At 44.2% G+C, this 18,273-nt stretch overlaps 1 protein-coding gene across 1 annotated transcript in view; it reads left to right on the top strand.

Annotated features, from left to right (window-relative positions):
* Window positions 1-18,273, top strand: part of PIPOX (pipecolic acid and sarcosine oxidase) — a 134,270-nt gene that overhangs the window by 7,627 nt on the left and 108,370 nt on the right. The window contains exon 2 of the mRNA XM_068270133.1: window positions 15,084-15,232. Within this exon, the coding sequence (XP_068126234.1) occupies window positions 15,084-15,232 (149 nt within the window). The remainder of the gene's footprint in view (window positions 1-15,083; window positions 15,233-18,273) is intronic.

Genomic DNA, 18,273 nt, shown 5'->3' with positions numbered 1-18,273 from the left:
TGGTGGCCATGGACGTAGAGGCTCTCTATTCTAGCATCCCTCATGATGCGGGCATTAAGGCTGTAGGAACTTTCCTCAGCGAGCTGGGGATACAGTACACGGCGCACAGCGGTTTTCTCCTGTCCCTGCTTGAGTTTCTACTCACTCACAATATTTTTATTTTTGAGGGGTCCCATTACCTCCAGGTGCAGGGAGCGGCGATGGGGACCACTTGTGCCCCGTCGTATGCAAACCTGTACCTGGGGGAGTGGGAACGTGAATTATTTTCTAGTGATGGCCTCTCGATGTACCTGTGCCACATTTTGGTGTGGCACAGGTACATCGATGACATCATCATTTTTTGGACAGGCGGCCAAGATCTTTTAAATCAGTTTGCTGATACCTTGAATGTAAACTCGAGGAATTTGAAGTTTACTATGCAGAGCAGTCCCCATGCAATTCCCTTTCTAGATATCTGGATATCACTAGGGGAGGGAGGCGCTATATCAACAAGCCTATATAGAAAGGAGACAGCTACTAACTCTCTTCTGAGAGCAGATAGCTTTCACCCCTCTCATACTGTGAGAGGCATACCGGTTGGGCAATATCTTCGGGTGAGGCGCAACTGCTCAGATGATGTGACTTTCAGGATAGAAGCCAACAAATTGAAGGGCAAATTTAGAGAAAGAGGTTACCCTGAGGGGACTTTGAGGAGGGCATTCAAGAGGGCGGACGCAAGTAATCGTGCGTCCCTTCTTTCGAACAAATATCGGGTGGCACGGGATAGGGGGGATGCTGTGCGCTTCTGTACGAGATACTCAGCTCAACACCAACAAATCAGTCATATAATTAAGAAACATTGGCACATTCTCACTAATGATGCCAAACTTTGTAAATATGTTCCGGAAAGTCCTCTTTTTTCATACCGACGATCACCATCCCTTCGAGATAGTCTGGTCAGTAGCCATTTCAGAAATCCTATAACGAACTCTAGGCATTGTAAGGTGTTAGGCACATACACATGTGGCGGTTGTACCATGTGCAGGTATATACATGTTGGTCGAGAGGTCAGGTTACCGGATGGTAGGGACTGGACGTTGGCTCATTTTGTGAACTGCAATACTGTATTGGTTGTTTACCTGTTGACATGCCCGTGTGGCGCATTCTACATAGGTAAAACTAAACGTGAGTTGCGGGCTAGGATCTCGGATCACGTAACTAATATAAGGAGCAAGAATACGTCCGGTCTCACCCCGGTGGCCAGACATTTCAAGACCGTGCATGCAGGTAATCCGGCCAAGATGAGATTCATTGGTCTGGATCGCATTCATGCATCTGAGCGAGGTGGAGACATGGACAGACTGTTGCTTCAACGTGAGTCTAGATGGATTTTTGACCTGGGGGCAACCTCACCTCCAGGTCTGAATGAAAATACCAGCTATGCCTCCTTTTTGCCAGTTTAGATCTGGCATTACATCCCTATTAACATCTTCACTGTGGAGCACTCGCTCTGCCTCTGCTTTTGGGGTGGGGTGTTCCTCATCGCAGCTATTGCCAGACACCAAGACAGTGCAGTAGTAAATATTTTTTGAGGATGCGTTTAGCATCTGCACCTTGCAGGGATCTCCGTTGGATTTCCCATGTATGCCATAATTTAGGTTATACATATCTTTTACTTACCATCAACCATTCTAAATATTAATGTCATTAGGGATTATTATATTTATATAATTCGCTGACCCGTTTTGGGCAATAGATAATGGTTTGCTGTGATGACTTGGGGTTGGTACCTCTGTGGTGGTGGCTCTTTCTCCTTTGGTCTGGCGTGCCTCCTGGTCCGGCCTCGCCCGTCCCCTCTGGTGGTGCCGCCCGGTGTGGCTGGGGCTTGGTGGACGCTGTGGGTGTGGGGGGTGGCTTGGTGCTGTTGAGCCCCGGCCGCTCTCCGCTGCTGTGTCCGCCCGCCCTGCCCGCCCCGTGTGCGGCGTTCGGGCGGGCGGGCGGGGCTGTGGCGGACGCGGCGGCTGGTTGCCATGGCGGCCGGCCGTCGCGTCTGCCCGCCCCGCCCGCTCGCCCGGCATTGGCCGCTGGTGGGGGTGGACGGGGCCGGCCCATCTGTGACGTCGGGCTGGCGGAAGCTTAAGATCCCCACACGGAGGACTCTGGGTGTGATACATACCTCCAGTGGAAGCCGGAAGTCCGGCGAAACCAGTCGAGGACGCATGTGCTGCGTCTCGGCCTCCATCACCCTCCTGCACAAGGACCCAGCCTCGCCCTGCATGGTCTCCAGCGACACTTTGGCATACCAGCGCTCTGGCCAGGACACAACAAGTAATCAGCTGCTGCTCTGTCCGGATGGTACTTGGAAACACGTAAGCTTGCCTGCCACTTGGTCATTGCTGACCTTTCCTTATGGACAAGGAACTGTTTGAATCCATACACATTGGAATTGTGTTTATGCCAACTGCTTGCATCTGTATTGCTTGCTTCTGAACTTGCTTTATGTGGCTGCTGCTTTCCACTGCCTTTCAACAGCAAAGCAAAGTAAGGCGTCTGTTTCCATTAAAGCTGGAGCTGGAGCTATGTTTGTTTGCAACTGAGTGCCTGCTTACTAACTCTGCTATATCTGGTCAATGTGCTGGTGTGCCTTTAAGAACTGAATTTTGTTGGGCAATTCAACTGGGCTGCATCATAATCCTATCCTACATGGTTATATTGCCTTTATGCTGACTTGTTGGCAAAATGGACCAATTGAACTAAGATGGATGCTCTGCTCCTGGTCATTTGATATATAATATACGATTGCCTGGGGACTCTATGATACAAGCGCTTAGATCTCATTCATGCGGAGGGATTAGTGGCCTCAGTGGCTCAATTGATGCATGCACCCCAACCATTCATATCCTTATTGGGGTACTGGTGTTCCTGATTTATCGGTGGGGATATTGTGGGGTTTGGGGGAGTTGGGCTGTGTAGGTGGGTTTTTTTTGGGGGTGCGGGCGGGCACATTTTTAACTGTGTGTTTTAAAATATACATTTTCTACGATTAATAAAGTATTTTTTGAAAGAATTTATCTTGTGATTTGTGCATAGTCGGACCATACCCACTTTTCTTTCCATCTCATATTTTTTGATGTATGTATATCCTGTTTCACACTAGCCCTGTACCTGCCAAAACCAATTCCGGGCACGACCCAGTTGTGCTTGGCGAAATAAAAGATTCTGATTCTGTACAATTAGGACAACAAGTACAAGTACAAATGCATACAATTAATGTGTAGGTGTAGTTTGAAAATATAGCTAGTACTGGTACCAGGGTCAGGATAGGGTTCTCCACCAACAAATGCAGAGATTCCAAAGTGTGCCCCCGTCCCCCTTCCCGCCAAATTGTGTCCACCCCAGTATAAATAATAAATGTGCCTCCAGTATTAGGAAGACCTCCTACCCAGTACAGTCAGATGTGCCCACCAGAATTAGGTAGACACCTCCCCAGAATAGATTGGAAGATAAGCTCCCAGCGCTGCGTAATATGTTGGCACTTTATAAATACAATAAATAAAATAATAAAAATAATATTCAATAGCCCCCCTCTCCAGTGTAGATAGCCAGAGGAGCCCTTAGCATTAGGTAGCTCCCTCCCCAAGTATAGTCAGATGTGCCCCCAGTATAAGGAAGCCCCCCTCTCCAAGTTTAGATAGTCATATGTGCCTGCAGTATTATCCAGCCTCCTCCTCAAGTATAGCTAGGTGGTCCTTGGGTATTAGGCAGCCCTGACCCCGAGTATGCAGAGCAGCGTTAGTGGAGCATTCTATACTAGATACCTGTTTCTGTACCACCTGGATCCCTCTACACTCTGTTGCACAGTCCCTCTGTTACCTCTCTAATGCCTCCAGTGGTGAACTTAATGAAAAGGTGCCAGTAGTGGATGTCATAGAGAGGAAACTGAGGGACTGTGAGGGACTGTGCGGCAGAGTAAATATGGATCCTGATGGCGTTAAGACAGGTGACTATTACAGAATGCTCCCCTCTGCATATAGTCGGATGAGGGAGGGCTCTGGCAGGGCTCTCTGCCTAGTGGCTAGTGCCTCCTAAGCCTCTGTCTCAGCCCGACTGGTACATGTTTATTTGATAAAATACACAAAAACATGAAACACTAGGGGGAGGTCCCTGCCCTTGTGAGCTTACAGTCTAGAGGGAAGTTGGGTGGAGACACTAGGGCAATAGACAAAGGGGTTAGCGGATGAGGCGGTGCACCTCAAATTCTAGCTATAACAAATTATAAACTTATCTGAAGAGGTTTATCTTGAGGGTACATTTTAAAATTTCCAGTATTGGAGTCTGATGGATAGACTATAGGAGAGTGTTCCAATGGAACTGAGTGAGAGAAGGTGACAAAGCTGGACCACTTCTTGTCTGAGAAACAAAGGTTCTTGGAGGGATAGTATCTGGAGATTAGCTTATGTAGAGCTTTGTATGATAGTGTTAGGAGTTTTAGTTGGTGATTATTGGCAGCTAATGGAAAAATTGGCAGAGGCCAGAGAAGGGCAACATCAGTGGAACAGGAGGAGAGGTGGATGAGACGAGCAGCAGAGTTCAGTAGGGACTGAAGAGATGCCAGTCTGTTTTTTGATAGGCCGCAGAGTAGTAAAGACAGAGAATATTTAGAGCATTTTAGTAGCTTCTTGTGTAAGGAAAAGATGAATTCTGGAGGTTTTCGAGTTGATGTCTACATTAATTGCAACTATAGGTGGGGGAGCAGCAAGAGAGGGAGGATATATCACAATCTCCATTTTACTCAAGTTAAATTTTATGTAATGGGATGATATAAATGCAAGAAACAGCAGATAGACAGTCAAGGACTCGAGATAGTGCAGAGAGGTCAGGAGCTGAGAGATATTTTTGGGTGTCATCAGCGTAGAGGTGCTATTGGGAACCAAATAAAAACATTCATTGTCCCAGGCTGGAAAAGAAGAGAAGAGGTCCAACAATGAAGCTTTGAAGAGGAGTTAGTATTGGAGAAGGAGACAGTGAAAGAACCAGACACGTAGGAGCAAATCCAAGAATGTGCTATGCCTTTGACATCCAGAGAAGGTCTGGAAAAACAGAAAATGTTTAACAGTATTAAAGCCAATGGTTTCCGATTACTTAAAAAAAAAGCCAGCTACCTAACTAAGGAGAGGGAAGGCTCTGTGTCCTAACGAGCTTCCCCTCTCCTCTCCCGGTGCCCTTGTCGCAGCGGCAGCTCCTTTGTTCAAATCCCCCGCCGCAGTGGACTTCGGAAGTCTTCGGGAGCCGAGTCCTCCCGAAGACAGGCGACTCCATACTGCGCACAGACGAGTACACGATAGAGGGCGCATGCATGTGCGCAGTTTGGAGTGGCCCAACTTAGCTAGCACTCGGATTCCCGAAGATTGCCGAAACCTCCCTTCGGCGGCGGAAGTAGCGGTATTTGACCAATTTAGTCAAATACTGCTACTGGAACGGGCACCGGGAGAGGAGAGAGGAGGCTCATTAGGACTCTGAGCCTTCCCTCTCCTTAGGTAAGTATCTGGCTTTTCTTTTACTAATCCAGTTCCCATTCTCTTTAATGGCAGAAGGTAGATCGAGGAGTATTAGTACTTTTGGATTTTGCAATGAGGAGATCATTTGCATCTTTAGTGAGGAGTGCTTCAGTGGAATGGTGACAAGTCTATATATATTCAGTAAAACTCTGTAGAAGATGTCAGTGTAGAAATAAAAAGATTTGAACTTTATTAAAGCTTTTGTTCCTTAAAGAGGAACTCCAGTGAAATACTGTAATAAAAAAGTGCTTAATTTTTACTATAATTATGTATAAATGATTTAGTCAGTGTTTGCCCATTGTAAAATCTTTTAAATCCCTGATTTACATTCTGACATTTATCACATGGTGACATTTTTACTGTTGGCAGGGAATGTAGCTGCTGCATGCTTTTTTGGCAGTTGGAAACAGCTGTAAACAGCCATTTCCCACAATGCAACAAGGTTCACAGACAGGAAACTGCCAGGAGTACCACGGTCCTCAGAGTTTCTTGTGGGAGGGGTTTCACCACAATATCAGTCATACAGCGCCCCCTGATGGTCTGTCTGTGAAAAGGAATAGATTTCTCATGTAAAAGGGGGTATAAGATACTGATTGGGATAAAGTTCAATTCTGGGTCGGAGTTTCTCTTTAAAGGAGATGTTTAACTTTCGTTAGTGTTACTTGAGACAAAAAAGAGCGTATGCACAAAAGTTTGGTAAAGTTGCCGAGCACAGAGCAATTTTACTGTTACTTACACTGACAAGCTAGTGCACTTAGCACAACCATCATTAGCAAGGTACTGCAAGCATTGTTAGAATAACGCATGCTACAAAAGTAGCATAATGCATGTTACCCTAGCAGCACTTGCATCATCAAGGTAACAGGAGTCATGCTAATTGCACAATGTGGGCTACCTTGTCAGCATTTGTGCATGCGCCCCAATGTGAGGTGAGTCTCTCTAACGAGAACAAAGACTGCATGAAAACCTCACAATTGTTCCAATCCTTCCCAGACCCAACCAAATCAGAAAACAAAGTTAAAGGAAACCTGAGCAGAGGACTAAAATGAAGATCGGATGAAGCTTCTCCCAGCTCCCTGTAGCCCTTGAGGTTCCTCAGCATCCTCCGGGGTCCCTCCGTGGTCCCACTTGCGGCCCCATTAGCGCGGCCACCTTCTGCGCAACTGCGTATGTACGGCCTGGCCACACATCCGGTTCTTGAAAGACTGAACTGCGCATGAGGCTTACAGAGACGCACACGTGATCAAGCTGGGTGCGCGGACGGGCCACACATGTGCAGTTGCGCACGACTCCGTCCTAAGTCGCCGCACTAACAGGGCCGCCAGTGGGACCACTGAGTGGACCCGGAAAAGGCAGAGGAACCTTGTGGGCTATGGGGGGATGGAGGAAGCCCCAGGTAAGTCCAGATTTTTATTTTTGTCCTCTGCTCAGGGACAGGGTCTCTTTAAAGTGAATGGGAACTTCATTTAAAAAAATGAGACAGATACTTACCCTAGGAGAGGGAAGGCTCTGGGTCCTATAGAGCCTTCTGGCTCCTCTTCTGGTCCCCTCATTCCGGTGCTGGCTCGCCCGGTAGCGGTATTTGACTAATTTAGTCAAATACTGCTTTACCCGGTCGAAGGAGGCTTCAGAAGTCTTTAGGGAGCCAGAGTGCTCCTGAATAAGGGCGGCCCTGTACAGCGCCTGCACAAGCACGCTCTCTTGCATGCTCACGCCTGTGCAGTATGGAGCCGCACGTCTTCGGGAGGACATGGCTCCCAAAGACTTCCAAATACCCTCTATATGACCCAGAGCCTTCCTTCTCCTTAGGTAAGTATTTGCTTCATTTTTTAAAAAAATGCAGTTCCCACTCACTTTAAAGAGTTAAAGTAAAAGATGTCTGGCGTCAAATTAAAGATATCCTATTATAACCTCAGACTTTCATATGAAGAAACCTTTTCATTTATAATGCAGATATTTTTCTTCATCTTAAATGATCTGTAGATTTTTTTTTAAGTTGATGGAAGGGAAGGATCAGCTATTTTTAGATTTCCATTTTCAGAAGATTAATTAGAATAATGCTTCAACAGCAAAAGTGAAGAATAATTCTCGGAGTACATTCACAGATAAGGCAACCCGTGTAATGGCCCTTAACGGGCAGAGAAAACAGATGAGCTTTGATATTAGTACATTATGAGGACATGTTTGTTGAAATAACTTGTTTGGGCAGGCGTACCATTGTCTGTTTTATTGCTATTCATTAATTGGCAACACAGTTCCTTTAAAAGGCAACGATGGGTGAATTATGGGAGTATTGACTGCTACACCCTGTAAACGCTAAAAAGAATCGGACACAAACAGGCATTTATAATAATCTGAATCTCCACTGAGAAATTCATCCAGCAGTGAGGCTGAGGCTCCTATCACACTAGGGGCCATATGCAATTTACTTTTTCTCCTTTGTTTTCTCCAAGTTGATATACTCACAACTTGTAAATAAAATGCCTTTTACACCATCAGCAAGCAAACAAATACTCAAAATAATTTTGACAATACTCTTTCACCTAATTTGTGATACTTTTTCCAATCCCAATGAGCTAAAAAGTTATTTTAAAGCGAACATTAAAAATGATCTCCTAGGAGTAAAAGTGAATTGCATATGGCCCTAGGCCTCTTTCTTTGCGTTGCTTTACCCGTTCTGCACGCAACAGCAATGAAAGTCTATGGGGCCTAGTGCCCTTACCCTGTCATGTCGTGTTGTGGCTGAAGTTCCTGACCCGCTGCAAAGTCAACAGTGCGTTACCGTGCGACTTCCACAAGCGGTGGCAGAATGCATGGAAGTCAATGGGCGACGCCAAAATATTAAAATTTTTCCGCCGATGCGGTGCGCATGCATGGAAGAACACAAATACAACAGAGAACCCGGGAATCCCAGTGACGTACTTCCTGCCCAGCAGGGACTACGTCACTGGGCAAGGGGTGGCGACGGGCAGCGAAGGGCGTGTGGGGGGTGGTGCGATGCATATGACCCTGTTGGCACACTCTGCTGCAAGGTCATATGAATGTGGTTGCAGCATGATGTGATGGGAGCAGAGCAGAGCACCGCAACACTTGCCTCCAGTGTGAAAACGGCCTTAACCCTTCCAGTAATGCTTACCGTGCTGTTTAATGACAGGAAAGCAAACCTGAACTCAAACATTTTTTTCTAATGCCAGCATTGGTAGGTGTTACTTTATTATTGCTGTCTATGGCCACATTGGAACCTGCATAGATCTACATGATTGTAATATGAATGCATGGCGGGTTCAAGGGAGAGGGAATGAAAACAGCATAAAAACTTGATGGGGGCCTAAGTGCTAATCCAAGAAAAGAAGAATTCGTTTTTTATACCTGCTGGATAGATTTTGTATTGCACTTCTAGCCAGGATTCTACACATGGTGAGAAAGCAGGGGCATGACAATAGCCCCCATGATTGCGGGGGGCTGGGAGCTGTGGGGACCTGCTCCTCCTCCCTCTCTCCATCTACATGCAGAGTAGCAAAGGAAGTGGTGTAATATTTACTTGCTCCAGGGCTGCGGTTCACCTCCATGCTGCACAGCCACACACTCTCTGCTGCCATTCGCCATCTTCCGATCACATGACCAATGCGAGTCACATAATCGGCAGCCAGCGAATGGCAGCAGAGAGTGTGTGATTGTGATGCATGGAGGAGTCCCGCAGCGTTAGAAGCAGATAATTACTCCACTCCCTATGCTACTTTGCAATGGTGTTGGGGTAAAGTGTGTTTGTGGTGGGATTGGGTACGGTGAGGAGGCGTTTGGATCCCAAGGGAGCCCCATGACAATTTTGCAGGGCCCCCACTAGTTTGTTGTTACGCCCCAGTGACAAAGACAGCAATTAAAGGGAAGGTTCAAAAAGAATAAAAATAAAAAATCCACTTACCTGGGTCTTCTGTCAGCCCCTGGCAGCCATCCTGTGCCCTCGCCGCAGCTCCGGTGGCTCCCAGTCCCCTCCGGTGCAGATGATGACCTCGCCAGGTCGGCATCTACTTGCGTTCCAGCGTGCGGCTCACTGAGTCGCACTGACTGTACTATGCATGTGCAGAACTACTGCTCCTGCGCAGTACAGTCCAGATGACGTCAGTGCGACTACGTGAGCTGCACATTGGAGCGCAAGTAGGCCTCGTATACCGAAGGGAACCCCGGGCCACCGGCGGGGAGCGGAGCTGCGGCGAGGGCACAGGATGGCTGCAAGGGGCTGGAGGAAGCCCAAGGTAAGTGGATTTTTGATTTTGAATCTTCCTGGATGTATCCTTTAAAACCCAAACAAGTCTACAATGCTGTTCCAAAACACCCATAACAAATATTTCAGGTGTTGATTTGTCTCATTTTTTATAGCAAGAGAGGAATCCATTTTCCTTTTGATGCTTTTCCCTGCCTCTCGTCCCATGACACAATTCTGTTCCTCATACACCATAAGTGGATGCATGTCGAGAAGCATCTTACAAATACAGTTCCATTGTAGTTTTTTTTTTTTTATTACATTTACCAACTTTCAGGAGAGATATATTGAAACGCCAAGTCGTAGGCTTTTGTTGTTTATACCTAAGGCCTTGTTGAAGGTAAACACAAGCATGATCATATATTTCTAATATCCAGCTTACATTTTCTCATGTAAGGTTGGGAGAAATAAGAATGTAGCTGATGCAGGAGGAAGACTTATGGGTGGAAAAAATGAAAGTGTAACCTTTGTGTGTTGGTTGATGGATTCAGGAGACATCTATTATTTATTAGCATTTTAGTGCTTTCTTAAAGTGTATAAAACCCCAGTTCTACTTTTCTACATTTGCTTAGTGACTCAGTTAAAGGTCTTGCTTATATCTTTGTATATTAGCTAATGCAAAATAAAAAACATTCAAAGCAAAGGAGCTAAAACACTGCATCACAGGCTGTCATTGCTACAGGCTGCATTCTTCTCACAGAGATTCAGACTGTGCCATCTTCTTTGCAGCCTGGACAGTGGGAATTGTGCCATCCAGGCAGCAGTAGCTATACCCGCAGACCTTTACACTGACTTGCTTACTCTGGTAATATGATCAACAGTTTCAAGACAGTATTTTCAGCTGCATACGCATTATTACACACATAAATAATGTCAATTCTGGCATTGGCATTCTCAATTCTGGTAATGTTTTCAAACAAATTACCCCATGTAGAGTAATTTACCTGGGGTAATGACATTTAGCAATTTTGGTAGGCTTTAGTCTCGTTTTACCTTGTGGTAAATTTCAGTCACGAATTACCGTATGCGGTAAATTGTACGGTAATTTGTGCAGTAATTTGCATTCATTTTACCCAAAATTGCTATTCCCATGGAAAATAGGGATCATGTTAGCACATAATTTACCGATCAGTTTAAGATCTGCCTGTCCCTGGCGGTAAAGTCAATTTGTATGCATTTTGCAGTTTTTAGTGGAGTTTCGATTGCTATTTTAGTGGAGTCCCTAGTCAGGCTGTGTAATAGAACAGAATAGTAGAAATAAAACTCCAAATATTTACTGGATATTTTTTTATAAGGGATGCTTATAAATATACCTTACAAAGGTTGCTACATAATGTAAATCTACTTTACATAGGTTGCTTCATAATCAAATACACCTCCCCGACCCCGAAAAAAAACATCGAAAAAAATAAAAAAAAGAGGAAAAGACCACATAAGGTATTTTACTGATCAAAAAGCTACCAGATTGAGGCCAATGTGTCTAGAGGAAAGATTTCCCCTCACTTCCTGATTCTGAGACATTTGCAGACCATGGTCTGTGTAGTTCTGGGGAATAGGACTCAAGGAGGAGTAATAACTTGTAGGGGAAACTAACTTCTCCCCATATTAACAAACTTGTTTTGTTTTGTCTCTATCACTCTTAGAGAGATTTCCCCACTTCTTGTTTGATAGGAAATGATGCTAATTATCAGAGATTATTAGGACAGTAATAAATATCCTAAAGAGGCTCTAACCTTTTTTCACATTATCCAAAACTATAGTAAAGATTTTCCTGTAGTCAGACTTCAAGCTCATAATGGTTGTGTTTCACTCTGGAAATTTCACCAAATTCCTTTGTTATGATATAATTTGGTAGTATTTCCTGTAAAGCTGACTGCACACGTTAAGATGTGATTGTACAAAAAAAAGTAATGAGCTGGGTATAAAAATTGCATCATATGGCAAAGTTAAAGTACCGGTATATTCATTGATTGTTTTTTTTTCCCACTGAATTAGAAGTTAAAACATGAGGTACAAAACTTGATACTTTCTGACTGAATTTGGACATTGATAAGATCAGGGCTGGGCCGAGGCATAGGCTGGAGAGGCTCCAGCCTCAGGGCGCAGTGTAGGAGGGGGCGCACAATTTATTCAGCTGTCATTCCTAATTGTGTTTGAAGCAGAAAGAAATAAGAAAAGTGGATACATGGCAGTGACTGCAAGCCAGATAACTAGATATTGAGGTGTTGGGGAGGTTGTGGGCCCTGTGGCCCTCTTAGTCTAATAGCAATCAGTGTGTGACGGCTGGGGTGGGAGGGATGGAGGGGCGCACTTTGCTGTCTCAGCCTTGGGTGCTGGAGGACCTTGTCCCTGCTCTGGATAAGATTATAATCTTGAGCAATTATTTTACATTCACTTTAGTCTGTACTGATACATGCAGGTGATATCTCTAACCTGTATTAGTAATACCTGCATCCCCCCCCCCCCAGACAGACACACACACACACACACACATACACACACACACACACACCTACCAAAATAACTTTTTCTGTAAACCCCACATACCTATAGAGCGTTTAGCCAGCAACACTAGAAAGCTTTTCAGAGGTCTCTCATCACAGCCTGTGTGAAAAAATGCCTTGTTTACCGGCTGTTTGTAACAATTTGTGTCTGCGTCAATGCTAGAGGCCAGAGTCATACCGTATAGCTAGATTCCACTTCTCTGTCACTATTCATAGAGGAATGATTTACGGTTCGTTTTTGCCCTGCCTGCTTTCTCACAGATCATATGAGAACAGTTGAGGTATTTTTAGATACAGAGAAGGATCTGAAAAGGATCTATACTTTTTCCTAACTTGGATGCTTCCCCCTCCCCCATTCAGAATGAGATATCCCTGGCTGTAAACTGTTTACTTTAGACTGCGAGGCAGAGAGATTAAGACACAGGATCAGGCACACAGAGCTGCAGCTTTTGTTATTTATACACATTTCAAGCTATATTTCTGCTTTCTATCATTCTGAACAGATTCCAGTATTACAGCCAGTGAAGATTGTTTCTGTATGCTGGATGTGCTGGACACAGTCCTCCATAGTAATGTCCATGATGAAATCTGTTTATGGCATATTTTTCACATAAAACATGACAAGATAGAAAAAGCCTTTGTATTGCTATTTGCTGGTAATTACTGGAAATATTTGTGACATTTAGATAGTTGTCCTTTAACCTCTCAGATAGCAGCATGCAGATTTAAAGCAGTGCTGAAATGTATCTTCCCGTTTGTCTCTTGGGGCCAAAAGTTTTATTCTTTATGACATTTTCTTCTTGCAGTTAAGCTTATTAGTTCATGCAAGCAACTGATAGCCAATAGTTGTACTGAGCAGGTGTTTGGTGAGGTGTCAGTAATAATGTGCTTACACAGTGCAGTAGTATCCAAATCAGCCATATTCAGATGTTTGGCAATGGCAACAGCTTGCCAGGCATGGTTGTTTTCAACTAAGAGGTAACCATACAGTCTGCACCCTGCTGACCCCTTCATGATTGTTCCATTGGATGTATGCAATTCAAAAAGGAATATTGTGGAGTACCTATTGTTTTGCTTGCTACTGGGAATAGACTTGTCAGAGATGCACCAACCGCTATCTGCAGTCCATGAACAGTTACTGCCACTCAACCAATGTGAACTTGCTTTATTGCAACGTTATATGCAGGCACTACGGACAAATGGACACACGTTTCAGGCGAACAGCCCTTTTTCAAGTGCCACATCTCAAAACACGCTCTGTCATAACTTTAGCTTGACATGTTTTTTGTGATGCACTTTAGGAACCTGATATTCCTCTATGAGTTGTATGTTGCAACCTCAGTTAATTACATTAAGTTTGGACCCGCTCTGCATGTGGAGATGTGTTTTATTAAGATGTTGTGTAGTATGGGATTGTCAGTGTTTCTCAAACCTGTCCTCATGACTCCCCAATAGTGCATTTTTCCAGGAAACCTCAGCTACGGTATGCACAAGTAGCTTAATTAGTGTCTCAGCTACATGGATTCCATATAGCTGAGACACTAATTACCCCACCTGTGTATAGGGGAGGTCACCTGCAAAACATGCACCATTGGGGAGACACGAATTTGAGAAACACTGGGTTAAGCACTTGAGGCTCTTGGCCCGAAACACAGTGTCCATTTGTCTATATGCAGGCATATAATGTTACAATAAAGCAAGTTTATATTGGCTTTACTATTGGTTGAAGGGCCTTAATGAAATATGTACAAAACACTCCTCATCTGCTGAGGAGCTGCAGTGCTGCTTGCCAAGCTTAACCAAAGTAATTTTTGCACTGAAAATTTTATTTTCGATTATTGTATTTTTGCATTATGGTCAAAGAAAACAATTTTCTTCTTTCCAATGCAAAAATTCACGAAACACGTGAAAAATCAATAGCACAAAAAATGTATGAAAAATGTAAAAAAAAAAAAAATCACAAACCTATAACAAAATTATTTTCGACTGCATTTTCGCTCAAAAGTGGAATTTTACATTATTTTCGTGAAAATGAATGTGAAAATAATGTCAGTGTTTTTCGCTGAACTTTCCATAACTAACCCTTTCCGTTCTGCTCTTCTATGTATGCTTCTCACAGTGAGTCATAAGCACAATCAAGAACACGAGGATTTTCTTTCTGTGCAAAACAGTCATATTTAAATCTGTGTGTGGCCATTATAAAACCTTGCTTGGATCTCAGCTCTATAAGTCCAATAATATTGATAGATAGGTCTCACTGCTGTGAAAATATGTTCTTTATGCCTGAGTAGCTTACAGATTTCCCCTTCCTTCTGTTAGAAGCCTGAAGAGATCTAAAGCCAGAGAACGTGACCATAGCTCAGGCACATTCTGTGATTTCTAGAAACACTGGAAAGCATTTGGGAATTTCTGAATAGAGATGAGGAAGGTGGAAAAGGGATTGCAATTTCATTTTCATATACATTTAACCTTGACCTTTTCTAGGAAGGGAGTGCCATGTGGATAGAAATTGAAGCTTTAGATGGTAAATAGGATGGAACTTTATCCATTTCAATATTCTAATACATGGTACACAGCAAGACACATGGAGACATAATGAGATATACTGTCAGCCTAAGCACTGCCTGCTGCCAAGTTCTGAGATAAGAGGACATCTAGTCACCATGGACTTCTTGGAATGTGAAATATGTATACAGTACAGAATGCTGCCACTAGTAGAATAAGAGAGATGTATATTACCTATAGATTTGACATTATAGGTATGCCTGTCTTGTCTTTCAGTTTCCCCTTCCCCATTCCAGAGGCAGCTCCCACGGACAGACAAGAATTATCCGTCGAGCCTACGAGGAGGAATTTTACACCAACATGATGGTGGAGAGTTACCAGCTGTGGGCCGAGCTGGAGAAAGAAGCTGGCATCACACTGTACAGGTCAGTGTTTGCCAAACCTAATCAACAACCTTGCAATAGAGAGGTATTACATTCTTCTATGCGCGCTCAATGCTGTGCCTCTTGTGCTCCTCTCATAGTAGGCATTAGCTAGGTTGAGGAATCTGCCATATTTGTATTTCAAGAATTGTGATTGACTTTGCTTTTGTAATATGTTCACAATAGGATCTCTGAACTGTATACAGTATACAAAAAAAATATAGTTACTCCCCTGCTAAATTGGTATGTTTGAACACTTACAAAGAAACAGACAGGATCAGGTGGAGTTCACTTCCTTGCGCTGAAGCGAAAGTATATGAATTCCACCTTACCCCGTGCACTTGTTCAGTGGTGAATGGAGCTGAAGTGTGGTGTTCAGGTGAATTTGCATGGCTGAATGTCCCGAATTCGAACACCAACACTAATATATATATATATAGAGAGAGAGAGAGAGAGTCTCTGTCAAGTCCTTCCTTTCCCAAGGAATTGTTGTACAACACTCAATAGAGAAGTACCACCAGTATCATATGCTACACTTTACATACTTGCATACTGGTATACTGGTACAGGGGAAATAGCTTTTATAGTTGAAAGTATAGTAATAGCATGCAAAGGAAAATAACATGCACAGGCATGGCAGTTTCACACGGAAACATGCCTGTAAACACAGAGGCTCAGAGATCAATGTAATCCCACCATATGCTTCAGCAGAAGACGACTTTGATTTTGCTCCAAGTATTTTCACACAAAGATGAGGCACAGGAAAGAGTGAATGGTTGGTAGTGATTATATGGATGGAAGAATAGCTGTCATCAAGGCCTGCAGGATTTCCACAGTTTTTGAAGATCTCCTTGGAGCTACAATATTTTTTTCTTTTATTTATGAAAAGGGGTGTGTATTTTCTCTAAACAGAAAATTCTGTATCGATTATTGTAAAACAAATTAAAAGGAACCTTAACTGAGAGGGATATGGATGTTTCCTTATAAACAATACCAGTTGCTTGGCAGTCCTGCTGAGCTCTTTAGCTGCAGTGGTGGCCGAATCACACACCTGAAACAAGCATGCAGGCAATCCAGTCTGACTTCAGTCAGAGCACCTGATCTGCATGCTTGTTAAGGGGCTGTGGCTAAAAAGTATTAGACACACAGGATCAGCAGGAGAGTCAGGCAACTGGTATTATTGTAAAAGGAAAAATCCATATCCGTCTCAGTTTAGGTTCTCTTTAAGCGGGCTACTAAAAAAAATGGCATTTTATTTCCTTCAAATATTATATTTAGCACTGTTGACTACATCTATGCTGTGACATTAAATAAATCAGAATCAGAATAATCTTAATTCACCAAGTGTGACAGGTGCCACACCCAGAATTATGTTTGGTACACACAGCAATTTCATAGTGCGAGTAACAACATATGAAACAGAGCAACCGATGTGAAGAGTAACATAAGGACACATACGATGTAAGACATAGGTGCAGTACGCTAGCACTCCAAAGGTACTGGCAGGGGTGAGCCTGGGGTGCCTGGCACCTGGGTGCAAGATTTCCTCTGGCGCCTATGGGAGTGGTTAAATTAACCGCGCCCAACCAAATAACCACACCCATGTCCTGCCTAATCACACCCACACCTTCCACCTCTTTACGCATGCATGTGATACCCCATTCCTACCCCTCTTCCATGGGCTTGCTCCTGGCTGGCTTTGGCTTCCTGCGAGTCTGCTAGTCTCTGGACTGACTCAGGCTGAGAGGCTCTGCGAGTGCGACGCAGTCACACACTGCGTATTTATGGCTGCCTGCGGCCACCCTACTCTCGCTCGCTGACGCCGGCTCCTCCCCCCTGCCAAGCCCAAGGTGGGCTGCCTGTATCTTTCCCGTTGTGCCACGCAGCCTGCCAGTGTTGCCACCCTTTCACGTTATTTTTACTGACAAATACCTAAAAATTTACTGACAAAAGATTATTTTTACTGACAAAATTCCCCCACTAAATGCACATAAGAGACAGCTTTTCCCCATGTAAATGCACATAACAAGAGACCGCTTTTCACCAGTAAATGCACATAAGAGACCGCTTTTCCCCATGTAAATGCACATAACAAGAGACCGCTTTTCCCCATGTAAATGCACATAACAAGAGACCGCTTTTCCCCATGTAAATGCACATAACAAGAGACCGCCTTTCCCCATGTAAATGCACATAACAAGAGACCGCTTTTCCCCATGTAAATGCACATAACAAGAGACCGCTTTTCACCAGTAAATGCACATAACAAGAGACCGCTTTTCACCAGTAAGTGCACATAACAAGAGACCGCTTTTCACCAGCAAATGCACAGAAGAGACGGCTTTTCTCCAGCAAATGCACAGAAGAGACAGCTTTTCTCCAGCAAATGCACAGAAGAGACAGCTTTTCACCAGCAAATGCACAGAAGAGACAGCTTTTCTCCAGCAAATGCACAGAAGAGACAGCTTTTCACCAGCAAATGCACAGAAGAGACAGCTTTTCACCAGCAAATGCACAGAAGAGACAGCTTTTCACCAGCAAATGCACAGAAGACACAGCTTTTCACCAGCAAATGCACAGAAGACACAGCTTTTCACCAGCAAATGCACATAATGACAAACAGCCAGTGTCCCCAGAATATATAGCCAGGGATATATGTCCCCAGTATATGTAGGCAGGGGTATATGTCCCCAGTATATGTAGGCAGGGGTATATGTCCCCAGTATATGTAGGCAGGGGTATATGTCCCCAGTATATGTAGGCAGGGGTATATGTCCCCAGTATATGTCCCAGCATATGAAGGCAGGGGTATATGTGCCCAGCATATGTAGCCAGGGGGTATATGTGCCCAGCATATGTAGCCAGGGGGTATATGTGCCCAGCATATGTAACCAGGGGGTATATGTGCCCAGCATATGTAACCAGGGGGTATATGTGCCCAGCATATGTAGCCAGGGGGTATATGTGCCCAGCATATGTAGCCAGGGGGTATATGTGCCCAGCATATGTAGCCAGGGGGTATATGTGCCCAGCATATGTAGCCA

The sequence above is a fragment of the Hyperolius riggenbachi genome, chromosome 2 (genome assembly GCF_040937935.1).
Source record: "Hyperolius riggenbachi isolate aHypRig1 chromosome 2, aHypRig1.pri, whole genome shotgun sequence".
NCBI classification, from domain to species: domain Eukaryota; kingdom Metazoa; phylum Chordata; class Amphibia; order Anura; family Hyperoliidae; genus Hyperolius; species Hyperolius riggenbachi.
Note: the sequence above shows the minus strand (reverse complement) of the source record. Positions and strands in the feature narration are given on the sequence as shown.